The sequence below is a fragment of the Dendrobates tinctorius genome, unplaced genomic scaffold (genome assembly GCF_039654945.1).
Source record: "Dendrobates tinctorius isolate UK_male_01 unplaced genomic scaffold, ASM3965494v1 ptg000135l, whole genome shotgun sequence".
In the NCBI taxonomy this organism is placed as follows: Eukaryota; Metazoa; Chordata; class Amphibia; order Anura; family Dendrobatidae; genus Dendrobates; species Dendrobates tinctorius.
In genome coordinates this window covers 10368268-10396032 of record NW_027361803.1, presented here as the reverse complement: position 1 = coordinate 10396032, position 27765 = coordinate 10368268, and the positions used below count along the sequence as shown (strand labels likewise).

Sequence of the window (27765 nt, the reverse complement as noted above, 5' to 3'; positions counted from 1 at the left end):
GTGTGGGCCCCATCGTTTGCTCAGCCTATTTTTCTATCTGTGTTTGTGTTTTCATCTTTTCTCACCGACAATACATGTTTGGAGGCTGTCTATTGCTTTGGGGTCTGCTCTGGGGCAGTTTAGATTTCCCCTTTTCTTGCTTTAGGCTTATTTAGTTCTCCAGCTGTGACGAGGCGTCTAGGATCATCGTAGGTATGCTCCACGGCTACTGCTGGTTGTGTGGATAAGATCAGGGGTCTGCAATCCACTTAGTTACCAACCTCTCTGGTTTTCTGTGGCTTAGCTTGTTTTTGGTTTCCTCCTCGGTGACTCATTCATAACACCTGGGCAACGCCGGACACACACACAGCACCACTGGGCACCGGAGACACTCGCAGGACTGGCCAGCAACCGCTGGACACCCCCTGATCATGGCCTATGGTAAGGCATGTACGCCTTGTAAGACGCACCCTCATTTTCCCCCCAAGTTTTGGGGGAAAAAAGTGCATCTTGCAAAGCGAAAAATACGGTATAATTCTGCTTACCACTTTCTTTCACACTGAGCGGTGGTCCTCACGGTGTGCAGACGCGTCCTGTATTGTGGACATCATTTTTCAGTTTGTAGACCAGCGATTATCCATTTTTGGATCTTTGTTTTTCCTCCCCTTCTTTTAAGATCCATGACATTTTTATTTCATCCATCTATGAATTGCAATTTTAATGATGCCGTTCACTTTACCATTCTGTGTACTGGAAATAAAGTCCAAGTATGATGAAATTGGACGCAATTCTGCAATAGTTTTTGCTTTCATGCCATTCATTGTTCTGTAGAAATATCCTGTTACTTTCTCCAGGTCATTGCTATTAACGCAATGCCAAACTTGTGGCAACATTTTTTTTTTAGTATTTTTTTTGCTTTTTTTCCGAGACCCATAATATTTTCATTTTTACATCAGTGGAGCTGTGTGACGGTTTGCCTTTCTGTGTGACGAGCTGACATTTTCTCCTACACCTCATTGGGGGACACAAGCTGTGTCCCCCAATGATTGGCACGGAGAAAAGGATTTTACGGTGAGTACACAAAAATCCCTATTTTGCTGATATCATTTTGGGGTACATACATTTTTGTTGCATTTTTTGCTAGATTATTTTTAACCAACAATAAACAAAATTCTGGCATTTGTATTTTTTTTTCTCATGGCAGCATTTACCGATTGGGTTACTTAATAACTTCATTACTTAATTTTATATTTTAATAGATTTTTTGAGTGCAGCAATATGAAATATGTTGTTAGTTTTTATTTATTTTTTATTGGGGGAATTTTTAATTCTAATTTTTATTTATTTTCTATTTTTTATTTAATTTTTTATTTCCCTTAGGGGACTTGTTTGATTGCTTATACCATATACCACACTACCACAGTATTGCTGTATCTGAGGAAGTTGCAGTTCCCTGTCGCTCAGCTTCACAGGAGTACCAAGATGGCAGTGTTGGGTCTTTCCGCAGACCCGCAGCTTGTATGGTAACTCATTACCTCTACATAGATTGTGATTTGGCACGTGCATTCAGAGGCAATTACCGTATACGGCGGTTGTGGAGGAGTTGGCGGTCGCCTTATACGGCGGTTGTGGAGCGGTCGGCGCATATGGTGGGGGGATCTGTGAGGGAGCACCTTACTGGGCAAATGAGCTGCTGGCGTCCCGGGTATGGAGAGAGCAGGGCTGTGCCCCGAAGACACGCCTCTTTCATCTGTCTGTCCCGCCCTTGTATCTTCTCTGCCACTTGGATCGCGCACATGGGCGCCTGCACCGCTTCAGTCCTCAGGAGCGAGTGAGGCAGAGATACAAGGGCGGGCCAGATGGATGAAAGAGGCATGATTTTCTGGCCACAGCACTGGAAGAACAAGGCATGCGCTCTGTCTTGGGCACTGGGGGGCTGGGCAGGCAGGGAGAGCTGACCAATCCAAGCAGGATTTATACAACAGCCAGCCAATCGCTGGTAAGGTACATTGGCTGGTTGTTGTTTACTGGATACCAGTACATCACCAGTATCTGTACCTGTTCACCAGTACATACAGTACAATACAAATGTCCAGCAGTCAAAACCCCATCATGGCTCCACCAGGTGTCAAACCCCCGGGGGAAAACCGCAGGCAAATCCGCAGGAAAACCGCAGGTCACTTTACCTGCAGTTTTACCTGTGGATCCGCACGGAAAAATCACAATCAGTATCTACACGGCATGGTGGCTCAACCCGCCCCAAACTAAGGGACCAGAAATCGGGCGTACTATTACATCTTGTGTCTAGAAGGGGTTAATATTATGAAAGGCAGGGTTACAATGAAGAAGGATATGTCTGGATCCACCATAGACAGCTGCGCTTCTCCTCCCTCTCTGCACAGTGACCTCTGCACATGTCACAAAGCATGCCCACTAAGTCAACAAATTATTTCTAACTTACTACAGGTCACAATGGAAATGTTTGGTCGATTTCTTAGATATTTAATCATTAGGATGTCGGATACAACATATTTTGATGCATTGCTCTTTTGGATCCTATCAATCTATGCTGCTGTGAGCTGAGCGATATCTATTACTTATGGTCCCGGGTGATATTTAGTGGATACCACTGCATATGGATAAGTATGCTCTATGACACAGGTCTCCTGGCTTTGCATCCTTGCACCTCGATGTGTTGCCATGCTGATAAATGAAAGTCATTCCAATAGATCTGCGGCTGATCGATACTATTAACTACACACATGGAATATATGAAGTGCTAGTGTTAATCCCATTTATAAATCACTGAGCAATCGCCCCGGTTTCATTTCTTAACAGAATTCGTAAGAACGGTGATGTCTTTTCTGTTTTCTATATATTTCTATTTTTATTTACATTTTTTCTAAATATTTTTCTATATTAATTTTATATATATATATGTATATGGTATTTTTTTATTCTATTATCTATCATTTCTGTTTATGTAACTTTTAATTCACAATTTTTGTTTATTTTAGGAAGGATATCTGTGCAGGTAGAAACAGCCCCTGTGAAACCCTGGGATTGTCCCATCTGTCCGGGATGTGTCAGCCGTCCAGGAGCTGCAACATCAATGAAGACTCAGGCCTTCCAATGGCGTTTACCATCGCCCATGAGATTGGACACAGGTAAGGATGGATAGGTGGATGTATGGATTGTTCAAAGTATGGGGTGGATGGACTGGATGGATGGATGGGGTTGATGGATAGATGGTTGGGTGACTGGATAGTATGGATCGATGGATTGACTGGATGGATGGATCGATTGATGGATGGATGGGATAAATTGATGGATGAGATGGATGGATGGGATGGATGGATCAATGGATGAACACATGGATTGATGAGATGGATTGGATGGATGGATAGATGGGATGGAATGAATGGATTGGATGGATGGGATGAATGGATGAATGAGATGGATGGATGGGGTGGATGGATGGGATGGATGGATTGGTTGGATGAATGGATGGGATGGATTGGATGGATGGAGTGGATGGATTGGATGGATAGATGAGATGGTTGGATGGATAAATGGATGGGATGGATGGATGGATTGGATGGATGGCATGGATGGAAGGATTGGATGGATGGATGGATTGGATGGATAGAATGCATAGATAGATGAGATGGTTGGATGGATAAATGGATGGAATGGATGGATGGAGTGATGGATTGGATGGATAGATGAGATGGTTGGATGGATGAATGGATGGGATGGATGGATTGGATGGATAAGAATGTATGAATAGATGAAATGGATGGATGGAAAATCTAAAATTAAATAAAAAGAGGCAGCACTCAAATAAAATTGTGTAAAAAGTGGACTTTTATTAAGCCGTGCAATGTTTTGGTCCCACCACAAAACCTTTCACAAGCTCTTTTTACTGGCATGAAAAAGGTTATTTGATAGGACCAAAACGTCACCACATGGGTTATTAAAAGTGTCCACTTTTTATATAGTTTTATTTGAGTGCTGCCTCACTTTATTTTCTTCTACCAATTCCAGAAACTGAGTACATAGCCAGGAGGCTTCAGTACCTATCAATTGTATTTCTGCTCCTCCAGTTAACTAAAGATAGGTAGATAGATAAATAGAGTGGCTTGCAAAAGTATTCACTCCCTTGACACTTTTCATGTTTTGTTACCTCGTAACCTGGAAATTCAGTTTTTTTGAGGGTTTTCATCAGTTTATGTAAAGAACATGTCAACAACTGTGAACATTTGGTTTTCTTTATATTGTAAAAAACACAAAAATTGAGCTTGGTTTGAGTTGGTACACATGCAGCATATAAATGCATGTTTACATGGCCAAAAAGCATACAAAACCTACAAAAGACAAAATGAAAAAACCCTGCTATAATTAAATAAGTAAAAAGCAAAAGTGCATTTAAATCATACAGAGTTCTTAGTAATACTGTATTTGATCAAACATAGCATAAAAGCTGTCCCACCATCGACAAGGTGACTCTGTGGTCGGGGCGGTCCTACCACAGAGTCACCTTGTCGATGGTGGGACAGCTTTTATGCTATGTTTGATCAAATACAGTATTACTAAGAACTCTGTATGATTTAAATGCACTTTTGCTTTTTACTTATTTAATTATAGCAGGGTTTTTTCATTTTGTCTTTTGTAGGTTTTGTTTCTTTTTATTGTGAAGCAAACAGCGACTAGGACAAAATAATTGAAAACTTCAGTGTGAATAACTATTCACCTCCCTAAAGTCAGTACTCTGCAGAGCCTTCTTTTACAGCTGCAAGTCATTTTGGGTAAGTCTCTATGAGCTTTCCACATCCTGCCGCTGTGATTTCTGCTCATTCCTCAAGGCAAAACTGCTCCAGCTCCTTCAGGTTAGATATTTCCTCTGGTGAACAACAATCTTCAAGTCTGACCACAGATTCTCCATTGGATTAAGGTCTGGGCTGTGACTAGGCCACTCCAAAACATTTATATGTTTCCCCTTAAAATACTCGAGTGTTGCTTTAGCAGTGTGCTTTGGATCATTATTTTGTTGGAAGGTGAACCTCTGTCCCAGTCTCAACTCCCTAACAGACTGAAATAGGTTGTGCTCAAGAATATCCCTGTATTTCGCACCATCCATCTTCCCTTCTACGCAGATTATTTTACCTGTCCCTGTTGCTGAAAAACATCCCCACAGCATAATGCTGCCACCATGTTTCACTGTGGGGATGGCGTTCTTGGGGTAATGAGCTGTGTTGGTTTGGCACCAGACACAGAGTTTACCTTGGTGGCCAAAAGTTTAATTTTGGTCTCATCTGACCACAGCACCTTCCTCCACAAATTTGGTGAGTCTCCCACGTCTTTTAATGTGTATATATAAGAAAAAGGGCGCACTATTGATGTAGCAAATGGAGGGAGGTGCAAATTGGTAGTAAAAATATATGCTAAAAACTCAAAATGAGCCTTACAGTTTGTGTGTAAGTAAAAGGTTTTTTTGGGACCACTCTTCCATAAAGGCCACCTCTGTGGAGTGTACGGCTTATTGTGGTCTTATGGACAGATACTTCAGTCTCTGCTTGGGAACTCTGCAGATCCTTCAAGGTTACCTTGGGCCTCCGAGCTGCCTCTGTGATTAATGCCTTCCTTGCCCGGGCTGATAGTTTTGGTGGGTGGCCCTACTGGGCAGGTTTGTTGTGGTACCATGTTCTTTCCATCTGATGATAAAGGATTTGATGGTGCTCAAACCAACCCTGACTTGTACTTCTCCACAACTTTGTCTGTAACTTGTTTGGAGGTCTCCTTGGTCTTCATGGTCTTTGGTTAATTGATAAATTATATGAAAACATATATCTGTTATCTGATTTGGTTCCTCTATCATCAGTGTAATAGACCGTTACGGTCATTTTCCTCCAGCTATAAATATAGCGGATATTTCCGGACATTAATAGGATAATCTAATAAATCCGCACATCGTATCATTTCATATTTAGATCAGCTTTTAATTGTATTAATATAGGAATGTGTTACTAATCTCACAGATAAGATGGAAATTTTCATCGAAATATTTCTGTCTAGTAAAATATATCCTTCATTTGATTATGGACGTGAAAAACTTGAAAAGATATTTTGAGGAGTTATCCCCTTACATTTTCTAAATTTGTAATGTGTAACTCAGGATGTATATCAAAGTAAATTAGATGGTGGGAGCAGCTTCAGCCAATAGCAGCAAATCAGGAAGTTTGTGAGGAGCGGCTTCAGCCAATAGAAAAAAAGCAGGAAGTCTGTGAGGAACAGCTTCACCTAATAGAAAAAAAGCAGGAAGTCTGCGAGGAACAGCTTCAGCCAATAGTAGCAAAGCTGGAAGTCTGCGAGGAGCAGCTTCACCCAATAGTAGCAAAGCTCGAAGTCTGCGAGGAGCAGCTTCAGCCAATAGCAGCAAATCAGGAAGTTTGTGAGGAGCAGCATCAGCCAATAGAAAAAAAGCAGGAAGTCTGTGAGGAGCAGCTTCACCCAATAGTAGCAAAGCTGGAAGTTTGTAAGGAGCAGCTTCACCCAATAGTAGCAAAGCTGGAAGTCTGTGAGGAGCAGCTTCACCCAATAGTAGCAAAGCTGGATGTCTGTGAGGAGCAGCTTCACCCAATAGTAGCAAAGCTGGATGTCTGTGAGGAGCAGCTTCACCCAATAGTAGCAAAGCTGGAAGTTTGTGAGGAGCAGCTTCAGCCAATAGTAGCAAAGCTGGAAGTCTGTGAGGAGCAGCTTCACCCAATAGTAGCAAAGCTGGAAGTCTGCGAGGAGCAGCTTCAGACAAAAGCTGCAGAGCAAAAAGTTTGTGACGAGCAGCTTCAGCCAATAGCAGGAGATGATGTATAAAATGGGGTGTGGTGATGACAGATACAACCAGGTAACATGCAGCAGTAGTTGGGGGTATACATATGAGAGCTCAGAGCAACTTGGAAACTTGGGAATTAAATGAATAAATAAATAAAAAAATGAGTTCAATTGTATAGTCACATGACCCTAATAGACCCATTTTACTTATTTTAAAAAACTGTATCTTGAAATTATAATACATTTGTGTGAACAAGGTTCATGATTTTCTGACTTTCATCCAGTTTTGGAATCCAGCACGATGGCCAAGGAAACGACTGTGAATCTTCAGGAGGACAACCATACATAATGTCCCGTCAGCTGCAGTATGACACCTCGCCACTAACATGGTCGCCCTGCAGCAAAGAATATATTACACGGTTTTTAGAGTGAGTCACCTGTGATTCAGTTTAAACCTTGATACTGTTAATATCTGCCTGTGCCCCACCCCTGCAGCCATAAAATCTATGCCTCCCGTGTAGCACTTTTTTTTTTAATCTAAATAGCTTTAAGATTCTGTTCTGATTTCTGTGATCATTACCTTATAAGTTTGAGGGGTTTTTTTCCGATCCAGAGCTCCAAACTCCCAGTATAGACATAGATTTAAATAAAACATTCTGGATGCCAGCAGCCACCACTAGATGGCACACAAGTGCTGCCTGTATACATTTATACAGCGCACTCAATAATAACACAATACACAGCTCCCTCTGGTGGCGGCAGCAGCTAACAGCAGGTATCATTTAGATCTACAGTATATAGGAGTTTTAGAGCCCTGCAACGGAAAAGAAATAATAAGAAAATGAATATAAAATGTTGCAAATTATAAAAAGTTAATTTGCTTTTTAGAAGTTTTTCAAACCTCCAGTGACTCTGCAGTGAATTTTTCCACTTCAATTTTTCAACACACGGCTTTTTGGATCTACGCGCCTGTATCTGGGACTTAACTCAGCCCCATTTACATGGATGGGGCTTCACTACAGTACCAGATACAGCCACATGGACAAGAGAAGCACTGTGTTGGTACTGCCATAGAGCACTGAAAAAAAATCTGCTAATGCTTCCTGGAAACCATCAAAAAGCAGGAGTTGTAGCGTTTGATAGTTTGATTTATCATTGTAAATAATGTTGGGTTCTTTTTACATCTTTGTACACCCCTGTGTACCTATATTAATGATTAGCAGAGCAATATGTAGGACAGACAATCCTGTGTTGCTCTCTAAATTACTAAACAGACACGAAAGAATAAAGTCCATAAACAGCAGTGGACATACTTGCTGACGGTTTCCAGAAGAGTAGATAGATCATAAAGTTGCTAAGCTTCTTATTCGTTGGACAATCCATTCTTTATAACGCGGCTTCTGATTTGGTTTTCTTCTTGCTCTTCAGTCGCGGATGGGGGTCCTGCCTTGATGACTTACCTGCAAAGAAGGATTTTAAGCTCCCGCTGATCGCCCCAGGAGTTCTGTACGACGTCAACCACCAGTGCCAGCTCCAGTACGGACCCAACGCTACCTTCTGCCAGTTAGTGGATGTAAGTCCGTATGCTTCACTCTATTCGATTGGCATTTACAGTGGGCAGAATTCTATATGACCCTTTGGTTCTCCCTACAATCAGTGCCCAGGGTCGGACACAGGCAGCCGGGGGGTCTGCAGTGTAAAAGCTACACAATGCCAACTTCTAAATCACCAAATTGGCCCTCAAGCAACACTATCAGTTGGACAAATGGTACTTTCACCAATCCAGGGCCCCATTGGTTGCTCCTGACTGCAGTTCCCAATTCCTAAACTTTTATCGGTGTTTCCTTTTTTACGTTGACGTAGGCAAGTCGTTCCTATAAAGGTAAAATCCCATAATTATTTGCCAAAGACATCCTTGTGTCCCCATATACATGTTCATGTACCGCAACACAGACTAGACAGTAAATCGTCAAACCATCATGGATCCTTAGGATGAAAAGTTATTTTTGAACCTTAACACCTCAGTCCGGATGTACAGATGATGAGCAGCACGGACAGGAGGTGCAGGTGCAGCAGGTGGATGAGTCTGTAGTGTAGCAGTACTGGACATGTAACGATCTGCTGTAGTGTAGCTAAACTGGAGTAGAGAAGACTGTATGTAGCAGAACTGGAACAGTGGAGTTCTAACGGAGGAGACCAGGTGTGTATGAGCTGGAGCAGCCTTGTGGTGGTAGCGGAAACCTGATGTAGCTGATATGGAATGTTGGTCTTGTTAATGTGCAGATGTGATGTTAGACAGCTGGTATAGTGGGGTTGTTGAAGTGGGGCCTGGATCTAACTGTCTGGAGCAGCAGAGCCATTCACCAGATCAGACAAAGCAGAGCTGGAACAGCAGATTCATAATAACGGAGAGCAGATGAAGTTGGGCTAGAACAATAAAGTAGCAGAACTCTAAGTACTTGAATTCTCAGGCAGCATCCTTTTTTCCTAAGCCGTGCTTAAATGACTCGGCAGCATGTCTGTGGCAACCCAATGTGCCAGAGAATACATGGGACAGTCTGGAGAAGAGAAGCGACGCAGCGCTGGATCTGGAGAGATGAGTAACACTATCTCACCACAGTATATATCGGAGGTCCTCAACCTTTCTGACCTTGATAGCAACATTCAGCTCTGAGAGAAGGTCGCGAGGCACATCCATCTCCTGCCTCACACACATTAGTGACATCCAGAGCCCCCCCAAAGCTTTTCCACTGAATCACACCAAGGCAGTGTACCGAGCGCCAGGGTTCCTTATTTTACCCCCATTCAGATTTGCTCTTCTGTGCAGGCTACACACAAGCCACACATCACGGGCCTGCGAGTCACATGTGGCTCCCGAGCTACAGGTTGGGCATACATGATAATTCTCTACAAGGAGCAGGCGTGCGGTGATGGTACATTTCTAATGTCCTTTCTCATACTACAACCAAATTAATGAGAAATAACTAAGAAATTGATCATAATTTCCAAAAAAAAAGAAAATTTGTAATTTCACCCATTTTTTAATTTAGTTATTTTTTTTTTTTTTTTTACAAAACTCACACGTGTTCAGGAAAGTCTGCTGCCAAAACAGTCAAAAATAGAAGATCAAGCAAGAATGACCATTTTTGAGAGATTTTTGCTCTTTCAGACTCATTCACTTATTTATTATCATGTGGCTATTTATTAGAATACCGGTCACGACCCCAGTGACTTGTGATTGTCCCATAGTCCCCTACACCGGGCTGGACTTATAGGGGCTAATAATGTATGAGATCCCGTTTCCCACCGGTGAATCCTCTCTTCCTCAGATTGTCACGTTTCGCCCCGTTTGCTGGATTTCCAGGTTGTAAATATTCATCTTACACATCTACTTCTCATTATCACATTTCTCGAAAAAAAACTAGCCGAGGCCAGATGAGGTTGGCTGAAAGGTTTGTCGGGGGTCGCGGTGCTGTAATACGTGTAATATGCATCTTACAGTGCTCCCGCCATTTAATGTAATCAGATTAGCGGCTTTCCATACTTATTAGCGCGACCATTAGAGACGTGAACCCTGGCAAATAATCACAATAATGAAAACATATGTAGTCCCCGATACACGAGATAATGATTAACTAGCGTCATAGTAATGCAGCCGTTATGGATGAGGTTCCTAATACCAACAAGCCTGGTGTCCTCGTACATTATTAATCGAGATTTCCTGGAAAAAGTGAGACGGCGAAGCAAACAATACACGAATTGATCTAATCTGGTGTATGCAAACTTAATTTCACATGTACTGGGATACGACGCCAAAATGTGGCCAAAACGCAGCCTTAAATTATACTATACAAAGAGCTTCACTGATAAATGTAATGAAATAATACCGTAAATGGATTAATAAATGATACCGCACAGTGGCTCACGTCTTTTATGGCAGCCATGAATGTAATAATAAGAAATGTGGAGAGTACACAGGACTGATTGAAATAATGTCAATATTTTCGTCTTTAAAAGGGGTCGTCTTCTACACAACATACCGTATGTGCCATAACTTACCCACAGGGAAGGTGATGAATGAATGATCACTTAGTGATCTGTCTACTGGGACCTCCGCTGATACTGAGAAATAGGTTTGGTTGTAAAGTTTTTGGAGCTGTGGTCGCTGACACCTTGCAATCATATACTCGTCACCTTTTTTGTACGAATGTATAAGTTCTGTAATGAGGTCCGGGATATTTTGGACTTTTTAGTATGTGTTAGGTGACCGGCTATAGCTTGTTTATTTATTGGGTGTTATTTTTGTGACATTTTTAACTAGATGGAGGCCTGATGCTATCGCATCGGGAGGGCGGTAATGTCACGATGGGGGCAGGCTTTGCAGCGTTGAGAATCTCCCCCCCATGTGCTCACCCACCTATCCACTCTCTCTCTCCCCATGTGCTGACTTCTCCCGTCTGTGCTCTCTTTTTTGACCTGTCTACCCCATGTGCTCTCCCCCTTGTCTGCTGTCTCTCTCCTTCCTGTGCTGTGTTCTCCCCTTATCTGCTGTCCCGTTTGAGTTGTCCCCCCCTGTGCTCTGTCTCTCTCACCCCTTTGTGCTTTCTTTCTCCCCCATCTGCTGTCTTCTCCTCTCATGTCATCTCTTCTTTGACCTGTCTACCCCATGTGTTATCCCCCATGTCTGCTGTCTCTCTCCTTCCCCGTGCTGTGTTCTCCCTTCATGTGCTGTCCCGTTTGAGCTGTCTCCCCCCTGTGCTCTGTCTCTCTCACCCCTTTGTGCTTTCTTTCTCCCCCATCTGCTGTCTTCTCCTCTCATGTCATCTCTTCTTTGACCTGTCTACCCCATGTGTTATCCCCCATGTCTGCTGTCTCTCTCCTTCCCCGTGCTGTGTTCTCCCTTCATGTGCTGTCCCGTTTGAGCTGTCTCCCCCCCTGTGCTCTGTCTCTCTCACCCCTTTGTGCTTTCTTTCTCCCCCATCTGCTGTCTTCTCCTCTCATGTCATCTCTTCTTTGACCTGTCTACCCCATGTGTTATCCCCCATGTCTGCTGTCTCTCTCCTTCCCCGTGCTGTGTTCTCCCTTAATGTGCTGTCCTGTTTGAGCTGTCTCCCCCCTGTGCTCTGTCTCTCTCCCCCATCTGCTGTCTTCTCCTCTCATGTCATCTCTTTTTTGACCTGTGTACCTCATGTGCTCTCCCCCTTGTCTGCACAGCATATACAGTGTGTATATGTGTGTGGTGCATACGGTGTATACAGTGTGTGTGTGTGTGTGTGTGGTGCGTACGGCATATACAGTGTGTGTGTGGTGCGATGGTGTTCCGCTGGTGGTACTGCGCAATAGGTTGGTACCAGCAACATTTTCCATATTGAGACACCCATCACTTGGGTGTCCCAATATGGCGGTCGGTGAACTTCCTCCGCTTGGAATTCTGGGATCCGGACACATCTGGACAGAACAGGATGTGAAGACATTACAAGGTAAGTATATATATATATATATATATATATATATATATATATATATAGATAATTTGTTCAGGTTAGATTTGCAACAGTAATTGGCGATGGTCAATTATTTTTGCTGAAACTATTTATTTTTGTTTTGGCTTTTTTTTTCCTCCTTTTTTATTTTTATTGTCGAACTGTCACTCAAAGATCAACAAGACTACAGTATTTGTTGACTTACTTTGTATATTGAATTTTTATGATACACTTTTTTTTTTTTATAACCGTGACCAGTCCTATTCCAATGGGTCTTGTCACTTCACAACCTTAAAATACCGGAATCTTGTGATCTCGTGAGCAGTCCTGTGATCACTGACCCTAGTAGTACACGAAGATGACAGAAATACAGCATTCAGGTGCCCTGGCTGCCGGCTTAAACCTGAGCTTCAACTATACATTTCAATGAGGACTATCTATTGGTAATTTACAGTAGGGGGTCCTCAACTCTATCTAATATATAAAGCTCAATGTGTGTGTGTGTGTGTGTATGTATGTGTGTATGTGTGTGTGTATGTCCGGGACTGGCATCCGCACTGTCGCAGCTACAGCCACAAAATTTGGCACAGTCACACGTCTGGACCCCAAGAGCGTCATAGGCTATGTTGTGAGGCGAAATTTTAACCCCGCGCGTTCCAATTCACCAAACAATTTTGCCTATTATTCTTATCATTTTTATGGTGTTATCGTCCTTCTCTAAAGCTGGAAATAACACAATTTATTACCGTGCCAACACAGACCACCCTCTGACACAGACTGCAGGGGGAGCCCAGTATCACACAGGATAGGATTAGATACACGGCTCAGCAGTCAGTATCACACAGGATAGGATTAGATACACGGCTCAGCAGTCAGTATCACACAGGATAGGATTAGACACATGGCTCAGCAGTCAGTATCACACAGGAGAGGATTAGATACACGGCTCAGCAGACAGTATCACACAGAATAGGATTAGATACACAGCTCAGCAGTCAGTATTATTATTATTATTATTATTATTTATTGTTATAGCGCCATTTATTCCATGGCGCTTTACATGTGAGGAGGGGTATACAGTCATGGCCAAAAGTATTGACACCCCTGCAATTCTGTCATATAATATTCAGTTTCTTCCTGAAAATGATTGCAAACACAAATTCTTTGGTATTATTATCTTCATTTAATTTGTCTTAAATGAAAAAACACAAAAGAGAATGAAGCAAAAAGCAAAACATTGATCATTTCACACAAAACTCCAAAAATGGGCCGGACAAAAGTATTGGCACCCTCAGCCTAATACTTGGTTGCACAACCTTTAGCCAAAATAACTGCGACCAACCGTTTCCGGTAACATCAATGAGTTTCTTACAATGCTCTGCTGGAATTTTAGACCATTCTTCTTTGGCAAACTACTCCAGGTCCCTGATATTTGAAGGGTGCCTTCTCCAAACTGCCATTTTTAGATCTCTCCACAGGTGTTCTATGGGATTCAGGTCTGGACTCATTGCTGGCCACCTAAGAAGTCTCCAGAGCTTTCTCTCAAACCATTTTCTAGTGCTTTTTGAAGTGTGTTTTGGGTCATTGTCCTGCTGGAAGACCCATGACCTCTGAGGGAGACCCAGCTTTCTCACACTGGGCCCTACATTATGCTGCAAAATTTGTTGGTAGTCTTCAGACTTCATAATGCCATGCACACGGTCAAGCAGTCCAGTGCCAGAGGCAGCAAAGCAACTCCAAAACATCAGGGAACCTCCGCCATGTTTGACTGTAGGGACTGTGTACTTTTCTTTGAATGCCTCTTTTTTTCTCCTGTAAACTCTATGTTGATGCTTTTGCCCTAAAAGCTCTACTTTTGTCTCATCTGACCAGAGAAAATTCTTCCAAAATGTTTTAGGCTTTTTCAGGTAAGTTTTGGCAAACTCCAGCCTGGCTTTTTTATGTCTCGGGGTAAGAAGTGGAGTCTTTCTGGGTCTCCTACCATACAGTCCCTTTTCATTCAGACGCCGACGGATAGTACGGGTTGACACCATTGTACCCTCGGACTGCAGGGCAGCTTGAACTTGTTTGGATGTTAGTGGAGGTTCTTTATCCAACATCCGCACAATCTTGCGTTGAAATCTCTTGTCAATTTTTCTTTTCCGTCCACATCTAGGGAGGTTAGCCACATTGCCATGGGCTTTAAACTTCTTGATGACACTGTGCACGGTAGACACAGGAACATTCAGGTCTTTGGAGATGGACTTGTAGCCTTGAAATTGCTTATGCTTCCTCACAATTTGGTTTCTCAAGTTCTCAGACAGTTCTTTGGTCTTCTTTCTTTTCTCCATGCTCAATGTGGTACACACAAGGACACAGGACAGAGGTTGAGTTAACTTTAATCCATGTTAACTGGCTGCAAGTGTGATTTAGTTATTGCCAACACCTGTTAGGTGCCACAGGTAAGTTACAGGTGCTGTTAATTACATAAATTAGAGAAGCATCACATGATTTTTCAAACAGTGCCAATACTTTTGTCCACCCTCTTTGTTATGTTTGGTGTGGAATTATATCCAATTTGGCTTTAGGACAATTCTTTTTGTGTTTTTTCATTTAAGACAAATTAAATGAAGATAATAATACCAAAGAATTTGTGTTTGCAATCATTTTCAGGAAGAAACTGAGTATTATCTGACATAATTGCAGGGGTGTCAATACTTTTGGCCATGACTGTACATAATAAAAACAAGTACAATAATGTTAAACAATACAAGTCATAACTGGTACAGGAGGAGAGAGGACCCTGCCCGCGAAGGCTCACAATCTACAAGGGATGGGTGAAAATACAGTAGACGAGGGCAGAGCTGGTCATGCAGCGGTTTGGTCGATCGGTGGTTACTGCAGGTTATAGGCTTGTCGGAAGAGGTGGGTCTTCAGGCTCTTTTTGAAGGTTTCGATGGTAGGTGAGAGATTGATATGTTGTGGTTGAGAGTTCCAGAGTAGGGGTGATGCGCGAGAGAAATCTTGTATGCGATTGTGGGAAGAGGAGATAAGAGGGGAGTAGAGAAGGAGATCTTGTGAGGATCGGAGGTTGCGTGCAGGAAAGTACCGGGAGACGAGGTCACAGATGTATGGAGGAGACAGGTTGTGGATGGCTTTGTATGTCATGGTTAGGGTTTTGTACTGGAGTCTCTGGGCAATGGGGAGCCAGTGAAGGGATTGACAGAGGGGAGAAGCTGGGGAATAGCGGGGGGACAGGTGGATTAGTCGGGCAGCAGAGTTTAGAATAGATTGGAGGGGTGCGAGAGTGTTCGAGGGGAGGCCACAGAGCAGGAGGTTGCAGTAGTCAAGGCGAGAGATTATGAGGGCATGGACTAGGGTTTTTGCAGATTTTTGGTTGAGGAATGAACGGATTCGTGAAATATTTTTGAGTTGAAGTCGGCAGGAAGTGGAAAGGGCTTGGATATGTGGTTTGAAGGAGAGATCAGCGTCAAAGATTACCCCGAGGCAGCGAGCTTGTGGGACTGGGGAGAGTGGGCAGCCATTTACTCTAATGGATAGGTTTGTTGGGGGGGTCACGTGAGATGGGGAAAAAATGATGAATTCTGTTTTGTCCATGTTAAGTTTCAGAAATCTAGCAGAGAAGAAGGATGAAATAGTGGACAGACATTGAGGGATTCTGGTTAGTAGGGAGGTGATATCTGGTCCAGAGATGTAGATCTGTGTGTCATCAGCATAGAGATGATACTGAAATCCAGGAGATTCTATGAGCTGTCCCAGGCCAAAGGTGTAAATGGAGAAGAGCAGGGGTCCTAGGACTGAACCTTGTGGGACTCCGACAGATAGGGGGCGAGGTGAGGAGGTGGTGTGTGAGTGGGAGACGCTGAATGTCCGGTCTGTTAGGTATGATGAGATCCAGGATAGGGCCAAGTCTGTGATGCCAAGGGATGAGAGGGTCTGTAATAATAGGGAATGGTCCACTGTGTCAAAAGCAGCCGACAGGTCCAGGAGGAGAAGGACAGAGTAGTGTCGCTTGCTCTTGGCGTTTAAGAGGTCATTGGTGACCTTAGTAAGGGCAGTTTCAGTGGAGTGGTGTGACCGGAAGCCAGATTGTAAGCGGTCGAAGAGGGAGCAAGAAGAGAGATGGGAGGACAGTTCAAGGTAGACGTGTTGTTCCAGTAGCTTGGAGGCATAGGGGAGAAGTGATATAGGGCGATAGCTAGATACAGAGGATGGGTCAAGAGAGGGCTTTTTGAGGATAGGTGTGATGGAGGCATGTTTAAAGCTTGAGGGGAAAACACCAGTTGTTAGTGATAGGTTGAAGAGATGGGTTAGGGTTGGGATGAAGACTGTGGTGAGGTTTGGGATGAAGTGGGAAGGGATCGGGTCAAGTGCACAAGTGATGAGATGTGATCTTGAGAGTAGAGTGGAGAGTCGATCTTCTGTAATGGTGGAGAAGTTGGTTTTGGAGGTGGAGGGCTGGGAAGTCGGGAGGAGGGGCTCTGGGGGTTGTTGACCAAAACTGTCTCTGATGTTATCAATCTTCTGCTTGAAAAATGAGGCAAAGTCTTCAGCTGAGATGAGTGTGGAGGTAGGAGGTGCTTGGGGACGGAGGAGAGAATTGAAGGTGTTGAATAACTGTTTAGGGTTGTGAGACAGGGAGGATATGAGAGATGAGAAGTAGGTTTGTTTAGCTGTGGCGAGTGTGGTCTTGAAAGTAGTGAGGGACTGTTTGAATGCGATGAAGTGCTCGTTGGAGTGGGATCTTTTCCATCTGCGCTCAGCAGCCCTGGAAACTCGCCTCAGTTCTTTGGTCAGGCTGGTGTGCCAGGGCTGTCTGTTGATTTTGCGAGCTTTGGTATGTGTAAGTGGGGCAGCAGATTCCAAAGCTACAGCTATTGTGGTGTTATATAGAGCAGCAGCGTCATCCGCATTGTGTAAGGAACTTATATCTGTGAGAGGGAGGAGGGATTCAGAGAATGAGTGTAGGTCAAGGTGTTTAAGATTTCTGCGAGGTTGTGAAAGTTTGTGGGGTGTGGATTGTAGACATGGAGTGGAGAGGGAAGAGAATGTGAGAAGGTTGTGGTCAGAGAGAGGAAGAGGTGAGTTAGAGAGGTTAGATAGGGAGCAGAGGCGGGTGAAGATGAGGTCCAGTGTGTGGCCATCTTTGTGGGTGGCTGTAGAAGACCATTGAGTGAGGCCGAAGGAGGAAGTGAGAGATATCACACAGTATCACATAGGATAGGATTAGATATACGGCTCAGCAGTCAGGATCACACAGGATAGGATTAGATACACGGCTCAGCAGTCAGTATCACACAGGATAGGATTAGATACACGGCTCTGCAGTCAGTATCACACAGGATAGGATTAGATACACGGCTCAGCCGTCAGTAACACACGATAGGATTAGATACACAGCTCAGCAGAAAGTATCACACAGGAGAGGATTAGGTACACAGCTCAGCAGACATTATCACACGGGATAGGGTTAGATACACAGCTCAGAAACAGGATGTGCCAAAGGAGAGGACATTTTCATTCCAAGAATTCCACTCATTCCATCTGATTTGTTTTTTTATTTTAAACATCTCCAGTTTCCAGTTCAACTGCTATTTGCAATGTCCATTAACAATGCTCAGGGACAGTCCTTGAAAGTAGTAGGGATCGATTTGCAATCTCCATGCTTTTCTCATGGTCAACTTTACGTGATCTGTTCAAGAGTTGGAACTGCCAAAAATCTGTTCATCTTTGCACCGAAAGGAAAAACTAAAAATGCTGTTTATCAAAAGGCTCTTGAATGAGTTGAAAATAAAATACTATTAATACTTGGGTAATCATTTAGTTAATTTGTGTTGCAAATCTGTAGTGTTGAATATTTGATGTGAAATGTTTTTATGTGCAATATAATAATAATTTGTTATAACTAACCACAGTTGGTTACTATGCCCAGGCAACGCCGGACTCTTCAGCTAGTTTTTTCATAAAAATTGAAAAAAATATAAAATTAATGTCTCAGGAGATCAGCAGATCAGCCATATCTCATCATATCTCCACTATCACTAACCATGTCTGTCTGGAAGTCATCTTTCTGCAGAAAGTTCCCGCCCCTGCAGTTCTTCCTGCAGGAAAGTAAAGCTCCACCCCCGCTGTCTTGTCAGACAAAAATGGAAGTAATGACGAGGAAATTAGCATATTAATCATTACATGCCTGTACCATGGAGTTGCATGGGGGTCTTCAAACTTGCAGATTCTTCTTCTCTGGAAACTTATGACAAGCCCATGCAAAGTTACAGTACAAGATAGTACAGTGCTAATTAGTATTAGGCCAATATCTAATGGTTTGCCTCCATTTTTAATTTTTGCAGAATGTGTGCCAGACCTTGTGGTGTGCAGTAAGGGATTCATGCAGATCCAAACTTGACGCTACAGCAGATGGGACCAGATGTGGGGAAAATAAGGTATTTTTTAATTATTTGCACCAACGTAAGTGTTTATAGCTCCTACGTACAAAAGTCCTTGTGTTATATGAGATTAAGAAAAACATTATAAAATATATCTGCCTTCTTCCAGAAATGGTGCTTCACTTGTCTAAAGGTCAGGTTGTGTATTGCCCCACCGCTGCTTTGCTTTTTTGCATTTATTTTTGGGGAAAGGGGAATTGATCGCCTTAAGTAGATCAGTGAATTATGGAGTCTTCTTGGCAATCCTTTATGGGAGAAAAATAAGAAAGCAAATTTTCTATCTTCCTGAAGAGTGAGCCACATATTGGAGGCCCATTAAATAAATATGTATTTTTTCTTAACCTAGCGTGAATGTTGCTGTTCTCCTGAATCTGGTGTTGCTTTTCTTTTCTTCCTGGGCCTCACCGTTTGTGAGATATGGCCTCCTACTCTTTGTGGCCCTCAGGATGACACCCACAAGGAAGCAGACCACGCCCAGTTGCCTAACAAGTCTAGATTCCAATACAGGAAATAAGGGGCTATATCTCAGGAACAGAGAGGCACAGAAAAAAAAGAAAAATAACACCGGATTCAGGAGAACAGCGACATTTATACCAGGGAGGAAAAATTCCATATTTATGGCAAGTGATGGGTCCCCTTTAAATAGCTGGACATTGACTTACATCGTAGCTATCTCCAATAAATGGCTCTACTTTAGTCTGTGAGAAAGCTAATTTGCATACCTGCTTTTCTTATTTACATTTTATGCCCTTTATATGTAGATGGCCTAAGAGACGTGGGACCGCTCTCACCACTGGGTATTAAAAAATCAATTTTCTCCAGGAGGAACCTTGGTAACGGCATATTACAGAGATCATAATTATGCTGAGCGACGAGATAGGGCATCGACTGCAGATATCACAAACCCACGTTACTCTGCCTTCTCATTCAGTACCGGAGACATTATTACGCGAAGTCTGAGCAATATTGGCATTTTCAGAATTGTCTTATAATAGTTTGTTAGCAAAACCACTCCGTCCAAGAAGCAGTAAAGGTAACGAGCCGCAAGTGCTCACATTGGAGATGTAGGGGGTGGTGGTCTCGTGATGGAACATCGTGATGGAGTAAAGCAGGTTTGTACAATTCTTGACACATCTGTAAATAATAGGACAATGGTGGACATCCACCAGAATGGAAAGAAAAAGTCAGGATAGCTTTACTGATTAAACAAGTGAACTTCTTTATAAAGGCCCCAATTTATTATTTATGTTTTTTTCTAAGTCACTTTTTCTTTTTTTTTTTTTGACTTGTGGTTTTTTGGTGAGATTTTTTGGTGCCAAATTCATCGAAATGGCGCATGCGATTAATGCCGAGAATTGTCTCTATTTTTGTCTTCAACTGTTTTTGAGACTTCGTAGAAGGAAAAGTGACATGATTCACAAAAAAATGCTGTAAAATAGCCGACGAGCATAAAATCACCCGTAGAGCTGGCCAAATTTAGCGGCCTTTGCAAAAAAGCTACTTTTCATGAATTAGTCTAAAGCTTCCAGACAAGCTTCAACGATGTAAAAATCAGAAAACTAAAGTACAAAAAGAGGACTTGGGGGGAAAAAAGGTGCAAATCGTTTGATGAGTGTGTCTTAAATCAATAATAAGTCACTAATTGAGAGGTATTCACACCAAAAAATTTGAGGAAATGCAATGTGGAGCATGGCGTCAAGTCTGTTATAGAGCTGAGAGCAAGTGTATGACATTGTACAAATGAAATGAAACTATCATCTCAAACTGGTCATCGCCAAAGCTGAAATGGACAGAAATGTCTCGACTTACTCAGAATTAGCAAATTAAGATGGACTCAATCCAGATATTTCCAGTCAAGCGAACATTGGGTCTACTATTCTGGCTACGGTAACCAAAAACGAAATGGTGTCACTTTTATTCTCAACTGAAGACTGTCCGTCTCTGTCCTGAAGTACAATGCAGTCAGTGATAGTCATATCGATACAACTACAAGCAGCTCCAACCCATGTCACAGGTATACAAGTCTACTCACCAACAACATAAGCCAAAGAGGAGGATGATGAACTATTCTATGATTAAAAAATGGTCTGGGTGAAATGGTGGATGAGGATGAGGAAAAAGCCAATATGCTAAATGACTTTTTTTCAACAGTATTTACACAAGAAAATCCCATGACGGATAACATGATCAGGCATAAAAATTCTCCATTAAATGTCACCTGCTTAACCCAGCAGGAAGTACGGCGGCGTCTAAAAATCACTAAAATTGACAAATCCCCGGGCCCGGATGGGATACACCCCCGAGTACTGCAGGAATTAAGCACTGTCATAGATAGACCACTATTTTTAATCTTTAAAGATTCCATAATAACAGGGTCTGTACCACAGGACTGGCGTATAGCAAATGTGGTGCCAATATTCAAAATGGGGACAAAAACTGAAGTTGGAAATTATAGGCCAGTAAGTTTAGCCTCAACTGTGGGTAAAATCCTGGAGGGTTTTCTAAGCGATACTATACTGGAGTATCTGGAGAAGAATAACCTCATGACCCAATATCAACAGGGTTTACAAGGGACCGTTCCTGTCAGACTAATCTGATAAGTTTTTATGAAGAGGTAAGTTCAGGACCGGACCAAGGGAATGCAGTGGACGTGGTGTACATGGACTTTTCAAAAGCTTTTGATACGGTGCCACACAAAAGGTTGATACATAAAATGAGAACAATAGGGATAGGGGAAAATATGCGTAGGTGGGTTAAGAGCTGGCTCAGGGATAGGAAACAAAGGGTGGTTATTAATGGAGCACACTCGGACTGGGTGACGGTTAGCAGTGGGGTACCACAGGGGTCAGTTTTAGGCCGGCTTCTTTTTAACATATTTATTAATTACCTTGTAGGGGGCATAGAGAGTAGAATTTCAATATTTGCAGATGACACTAAACTCTGCAGGGTAATCAATACAGAGGAGGACAATTTTATATTACAGGAGGATTTATGTAAACTAGAAGCTTGGGTTGATAAATGGCAAATGAGCTTTAATGGGGATAAATGTAAGGTCATGCACTTGGGTAGAATGAACAAGATGTATAATTATGTGCTTAATTGTAAAACACTGAGCAAAACTGTCACTGAAAAAGACCTGGGTGTATGGGTGGACAACAAACTCACATTTAGTGGCCAGTGTCAGGCAGCTGCTGCCAAGGCAAATAAAATAATGGGACGCATTAAAAGAGGCATAGATGCTCATGAGGAGAACATAATTTTACCTCTATATAAGTCACTAGTGCGACCATGCTTAGAATACGGTGTACAGTTCTGGTCTCCGGTGTATAAGAAAGACATAGCTGAACTGGAGCGGGTGCAGAGAAGAGCGACCAAGGTTATTAGGGAACTGGGGGGTCTGCAATACCAAGATAGGTTATTACACTTGGGGTTATTTAGTTTGGGAAATCGAAGGCTTAGGGGTGATCTTATTACAATGTATAAATATATGCGGGGACAATACAAAGACCTTTCTAATGATCACTCTTAGACTTGTGACGGGGACAAGGGGGCATCCTCTACGTCTGGAGGAAAGAAGGTTTAAGCATACTCACAGATGCAGATTCTTTACTGTAAGAGCAGTGATACTATGGAACTCTCTGCCATATGATGTTGTAATGAGTGATTCCCTAATAAAATTTAAGAAGGAACTGGATGCCTTTCTTGAAAAGTTTAATATTACAGGGTATATACACTAGTTTCCTTGATATTGTGTTGAACCAGGGAGCTAGTCTGATTGCCGTATGTGGAGTTGGGAAGGAATTTTTTTCCCCAATGTGAAGCTTACTGTTTGCCACATGGGTTTTTTTGCCTTCCTCTGGATCAACATGTTAGGGCAAGTTAGGATAGGATATGGGTTGAACTAGATGGACTTAGTCTTCCTTCCACCTTAATAACTATGTTGCTATGTTACTATGTTAAAAGGAAATTGATGAGATGCTAAAACAAGACTTATTCAATATCATGGGAGACTTGAATGCCAAAGAAGACCATGGCAAACATGGAAACGTGGTTGGCAACTTTGGATTTGGTGAATGAAACGAGGCTGGAAGACATTTCATTGACTTTTGTGTCATGATTCGACCAGTCACGGTGTCCTATGGACGTTGTGAATGACCCTTATGTCACCCTATGGGATCAAGGGCTTGCTGAGCTGTCAGGTTTGTAAATGACAGCTCAATTACCCAATTTGTAAATATTGTGAATGACAACTCAGTCGTTCTATCTGACTGGGTCTGATCTCCTCCAGATGTCATCGATTCTTGGTGATTGCAAGGCTATTTAACACTCTGACAATGTTCAGACCATTGCAAATTGTAGCCTTGCTTACAAGGTGTGTGTGTTTCTTCTGTGGATTTACCATTGACCGTCCCTTTGACTTACCCCTTTGTATTGATCCGCTACCTTCCTGATACTCTGACCTCGGATTGTGACCTGACTACACTTTTGTCTTTTACCTTTGTCTATTACGAGCTCTCTTGGTACTGACCCCAGACTTTTGACTATCTTGTCTCACGGAAAGTCCATAAGTAGTGACTAGCATCACATTTTGTATGAAAAATCAACTGCCCATCAATAACACCTTCTTCCATCACTGAATGGAGCCTATAAGAATCAGATTGACTACATGTGTGTTTGGAGGTCGTCTATCGTTACCGTGAAAACAAGGCCAGAAGCTGACTTTGGAACTGATCATGAACTTATGACAGCAAGGATTAAAGTCACGCTGCACAATCGGACTAGACAACAGGCCGTTTCCAACTTTGATTTGATCAACATACATGAAGTTTTTTGGGACGGTCTGCACAACCGACTTACATCACTGGACACGGATAAAAGAAAGCCTGAGGAAGTTGTAAAGGACTTCAACCTATTCAGATTGATGATCTCTCAAGATGAAGCAATAAAACTTGACATCAGTAGGAGAATAGCTATGAGCAAATCAACAATGAAGTCACTGGACAAGATCTTTAAATCGAGGAACATTTCACTGATGACGAAGACACGGCTCAAACATAATTGCATCTTCTCTGTGGTAAACCTGGACGACAAAGAAACAAGACAAAATATGAATCAATGCCTTTGATATGTGGTGCTGTAGAAGGATTTTATCAATACCATGGATGGCAAGAAGAACAAACAAATCAATTTTGGAATAAATCAAGCCAGACATGTCACTGGAAGCAAGGATCACCAAGCTACGACTTGCAGACACATCATACAGAGAGAGCAATCTCTGAAGAAGAACATCATGGTCAGAAGAATAGAAGGAGCAAGGCAAAGAGGAAGACCAGCAACCCGATGGCTTGATACAATCAAGATAACAGTAAAGAAGACCCTGGTGGATCGAGGCTTGCACAAGATTGATGTTCCTCAAGTTCAAACCTAGGCCATTATGAAGGGAGGGGAAGAAGGGTCACCTGTGACATCGACTGGATTGATTGGATAGGTGGATCCAATGTTATCACATGTATAGAGATGTTATCAGTCATTGTAACCCTTCCTCTGATGTTAAGGAGCCTACTGAAAATGTTTCTGAAAGGAGAGGAAGGTTAATGATCTAAACTAGCCCCATTGGCCAGTGGGAATATTTCAAGATTACTAATTCTGCTTTCTTTTTACTAAAGATATTAAAAAAAATTGTCAAAATTAAGAAAAACAATACATGCAGCACAAAAAAACTAATTTACCCAATAGGTTGTTTTCTGATGATAACTTTCCTTTAACTAAAAATAATCAAATACATATTGATAATTAAGGGCAAATGAAGAAGGAAAGAGAGGGAGGAAGGGGAATAAAGCCATATATTCTCCCTGTATCAGGAGCAGCCATGTAGATGTCCCCTAGGTCCCGTGCCTTATTGGACCTCTCCATCATATACAGTGGTCTAGGCTTCTGATGTCCTTGGCTCTAGTATCTAGGCTGAGTACAGAGGGGGGAGACGTCTGTTTCCATTGGGAAGTAATTGGGCACCGAGCTGCTGTTAAAATGTGTCGGAGTCATCTGGTCATTACCGGTCCAACAACCATAGGAAATAAATTACGGAGATAGGACCGAGGGTCCAGTGGGAGAATGATATGAATATGAATAAGGGATGATACCCCACCAGCCATGAAGAACAGTCCCAGCAGAAATAAAACAATGACACTCCGGGGAAGCCACATTTCCAACAGACAGGTGGAATAACCGAATTTACACTATGCAGAATTTGGATACCAAAAGAATGGTGTTTTGTATTAAGCCTATCTGTAGGTGTTAATACATGTGGCAGTTTTAGACTGATTTCTCCAAATGAGGAGCCATTTATTGTCAGACATGGACCCATCCCTATTAGACATTCACAGGTGCCATAGTAACTATTCTGGGGCAGGATTAAAGGGGTTATCTGGGACTTTCAGATTGTGGACTATTCTTACGATAGGTCATTGGTGGGGATACGACTTCCGACACATCCACCGATCAGTTATTTCCGGTGTGGACATTGGCCAGAAGTGATCAGTTGTGCAGCTCCATCAACTGTTTAGTGGCTGCCACCGGCTATTGATTCGATTTGGGGGCAGATGTGCAGTACCGGGCAGTGGCCACTATACAAATGATGGAGTTGTCCAGCTCTGTAACCCCGTCACCAGGAACAGCTAAATGGCGGGGGTGCCGATTGCTCCAGAGAACCTATTTAAGTAATTTACCATAGATGACTGAGATTAGATCCTTGATTGAGGATTCTGCTCTGCATATTCTCGTAGACCTAGTTGGGATAGAAACTTGAGCACCTTGAAAGAAAGAGGAAGCAGATTTGGATGTAGTAATATTTACTTTGGCTTGTGAGGGTCCTCAAAGGAGGGCAGGAATCTAAGACCTATAGGCAATTATATTAATGGAGAAACCGTAGTTTAGACAAAACGGGTGGAAAATCTTTCAGGAAACTGTGGATGGAACAGAAAAGAGGTCAATGGCGAGTGTGGAGAGACTAACTCAAAGGGGTTCCTTGGTGAAAATCAGTGGCAGACATATCGCCGGTGTGGCCAGTGCAGCTGCATCTGTGCCCAGAGGTGAAAGGGGGCCTGCCGGCAACAGAGACTATTTCAGCCGGATGTGCGTTCTCAGAGTCACATTCAGCTGTAATACATTATGACGCAGGAAACCCGCCGATATCGGAGAGCCTGTGGTGCACACGCCAAACTTAGCTGCCAGCTCTTGCTTCAGCTGTAAAAGAGTACCCTGCACGGCATGGGAGTGGAGGAGGGTGGGAATAATCTTTTTTTTAATGTATTGGATAACAGAAGAGGAAACGTTATTCCAAGAAATGGACCAAGATGGGGCACATTATCAATAGAAAGGGCCAGAATGGGGCACATTATATCCTAGGAAGGGGACCAGGATGGGGCACAATATGCCAGAAAATGGACCATAATGGGAGCATATTATCAAACAAAGGGGACATGGATCAGGATGGGGCATATTATCAAATGAAGGGGACCCAGATGGGGGACATTATATCAGGAAATGGACCAAATTAGGGATATTATCAAGTGAAGGGGACATGGATGGGGCACATTATATCAGGAAATGGACCAGGATGTGGCAATTATCAAAGGAAGGGGACCAGGATGGGGAACATTAAACCAGGATGGGGTACATTATCAAATAAAGGGGACCAGGATTGGGCACATTATACCAGGAAATGGACCAGGATTGGTCACATTATCAAAAGAAGGGAGCCAGTAAGAGGCACTTTATACCAGGAAGCGGCCCAGGATGGACGACATTATACCAAGAAGGCGACCAGAATTGGCGACATTATCCCAGGAATATGCCCAGTGTGAGGGGACATTATTATTGGAATGGGAGTCCCTTATTATGTTGCATCCCCTCTAGTTATATATGGGGCGGTCCCTTATTATGTAGTGTTCTCTGTCGTTAGGTACAGTACTGTCCCATTAATACATGGTATTATCTTTCTATGTACAGCACCGTCCCTTACATAGCCTATTCTTGTTAATTTTGTTATTCACAGCACCCTCTTTTAGTACATAGTCCCCTCTCTTGTTAGATATAAAATGACTACTGATGGAGGAGCCGGTGACCAGACGACCAGTCCATCAGCTCCTCCATTAGAAAAGAAGCTTTCCCATACTCCATCAGTCATCATTTCAGTTTATATCTAACAAAAGAGGACTGTATATAGTAAGGAGCGTAATATGTAATACTATGATTAACAAAAATAACGACAATCCAATATATAAGGGACGGTGCTGTACATAACAAGGGAGGACACTGTGTAATAAGTGACGACAGTATACATAATGAGAGGAGATTATATATATATATCTGTAGCTTGGTCACCATAAAAGTAGGGGGGTCCAAACACATTTCTTGCACAAGGGCACCAAACTGTCAGTGTCTGACCCTGGTGAAAACAGTATAGGTAATAATTGATTTTTTTCCGTCATTATTACTTCCTAAAAGAAAGGAATAAAAAGCGATGAAATGATCGTATAAACCACGAATTGGTATAAATAAAATCTTCAGCTTTCATTGCAAAAAATGAGTCATCAGTGGACAGAAAAAATAAAAACATTACGAATCTCGGAAAATGGCTACACAAACGAGGAAAAAAATATATTTTTATAAAACTTCAAATTTTTTTTTTTTACCAAATAAACCAAAAAAGTTAATGTAAGTTTGGTATCGCCATAATAGTACTGACCTGGAAAATCATGCTTCCAGTTATTTTTTACTATCCTATGAACGCTGTAAAAACAAAACCCCCCAAAAAAGCTAGAATTGTATATATTTGTTCACCTTTTCTACCCAATCTGATTTTTTTCTTGTTTTTTTTAACATATAATATGGTAAAATAGATTATAGCATTAAAAACTACAACTTGTCCTGAAAAAAACACAATCCTTCAAATGGCGATGTCGTCTGAAAAATAAAAAAGTTATTGCTGTTGGAAGAAGACGAAAACAACAACCGGCTGCAGAGGCAAGGGT

General features: G+C 42.4%; 1 protein-coding gene across 1 annotated transcript in view; it reads left to right on the top strand.

Annotated features, from left to right (window-relative positions):
* Positions 1-27765, top strand: part of ADAMTS12 (ADAM metallopeptidase with thrombospondin type 1 motif 12) — a 609414-nt gene that overhangs the window by 388897 nt on the left and 192752 nt on the right. The window contains exons 9-12 of the mRNA XM_073543900.1: positions 2997-3146; positions 7092-7235; positions 8236-8380; positions 18638-18730. Of these exons, the coding sequence (XP_073400001.1) occupies positions 2997-3146; positions 7092-7235; positions 8236-8380; positions 18638-18730 (532 nt within the window). The remainder of the gene's footprint in view (positions 1-2996; positions 3147-7091; positions 7236-8235; positions 8381-18637; positions 18731-27765) is intronic.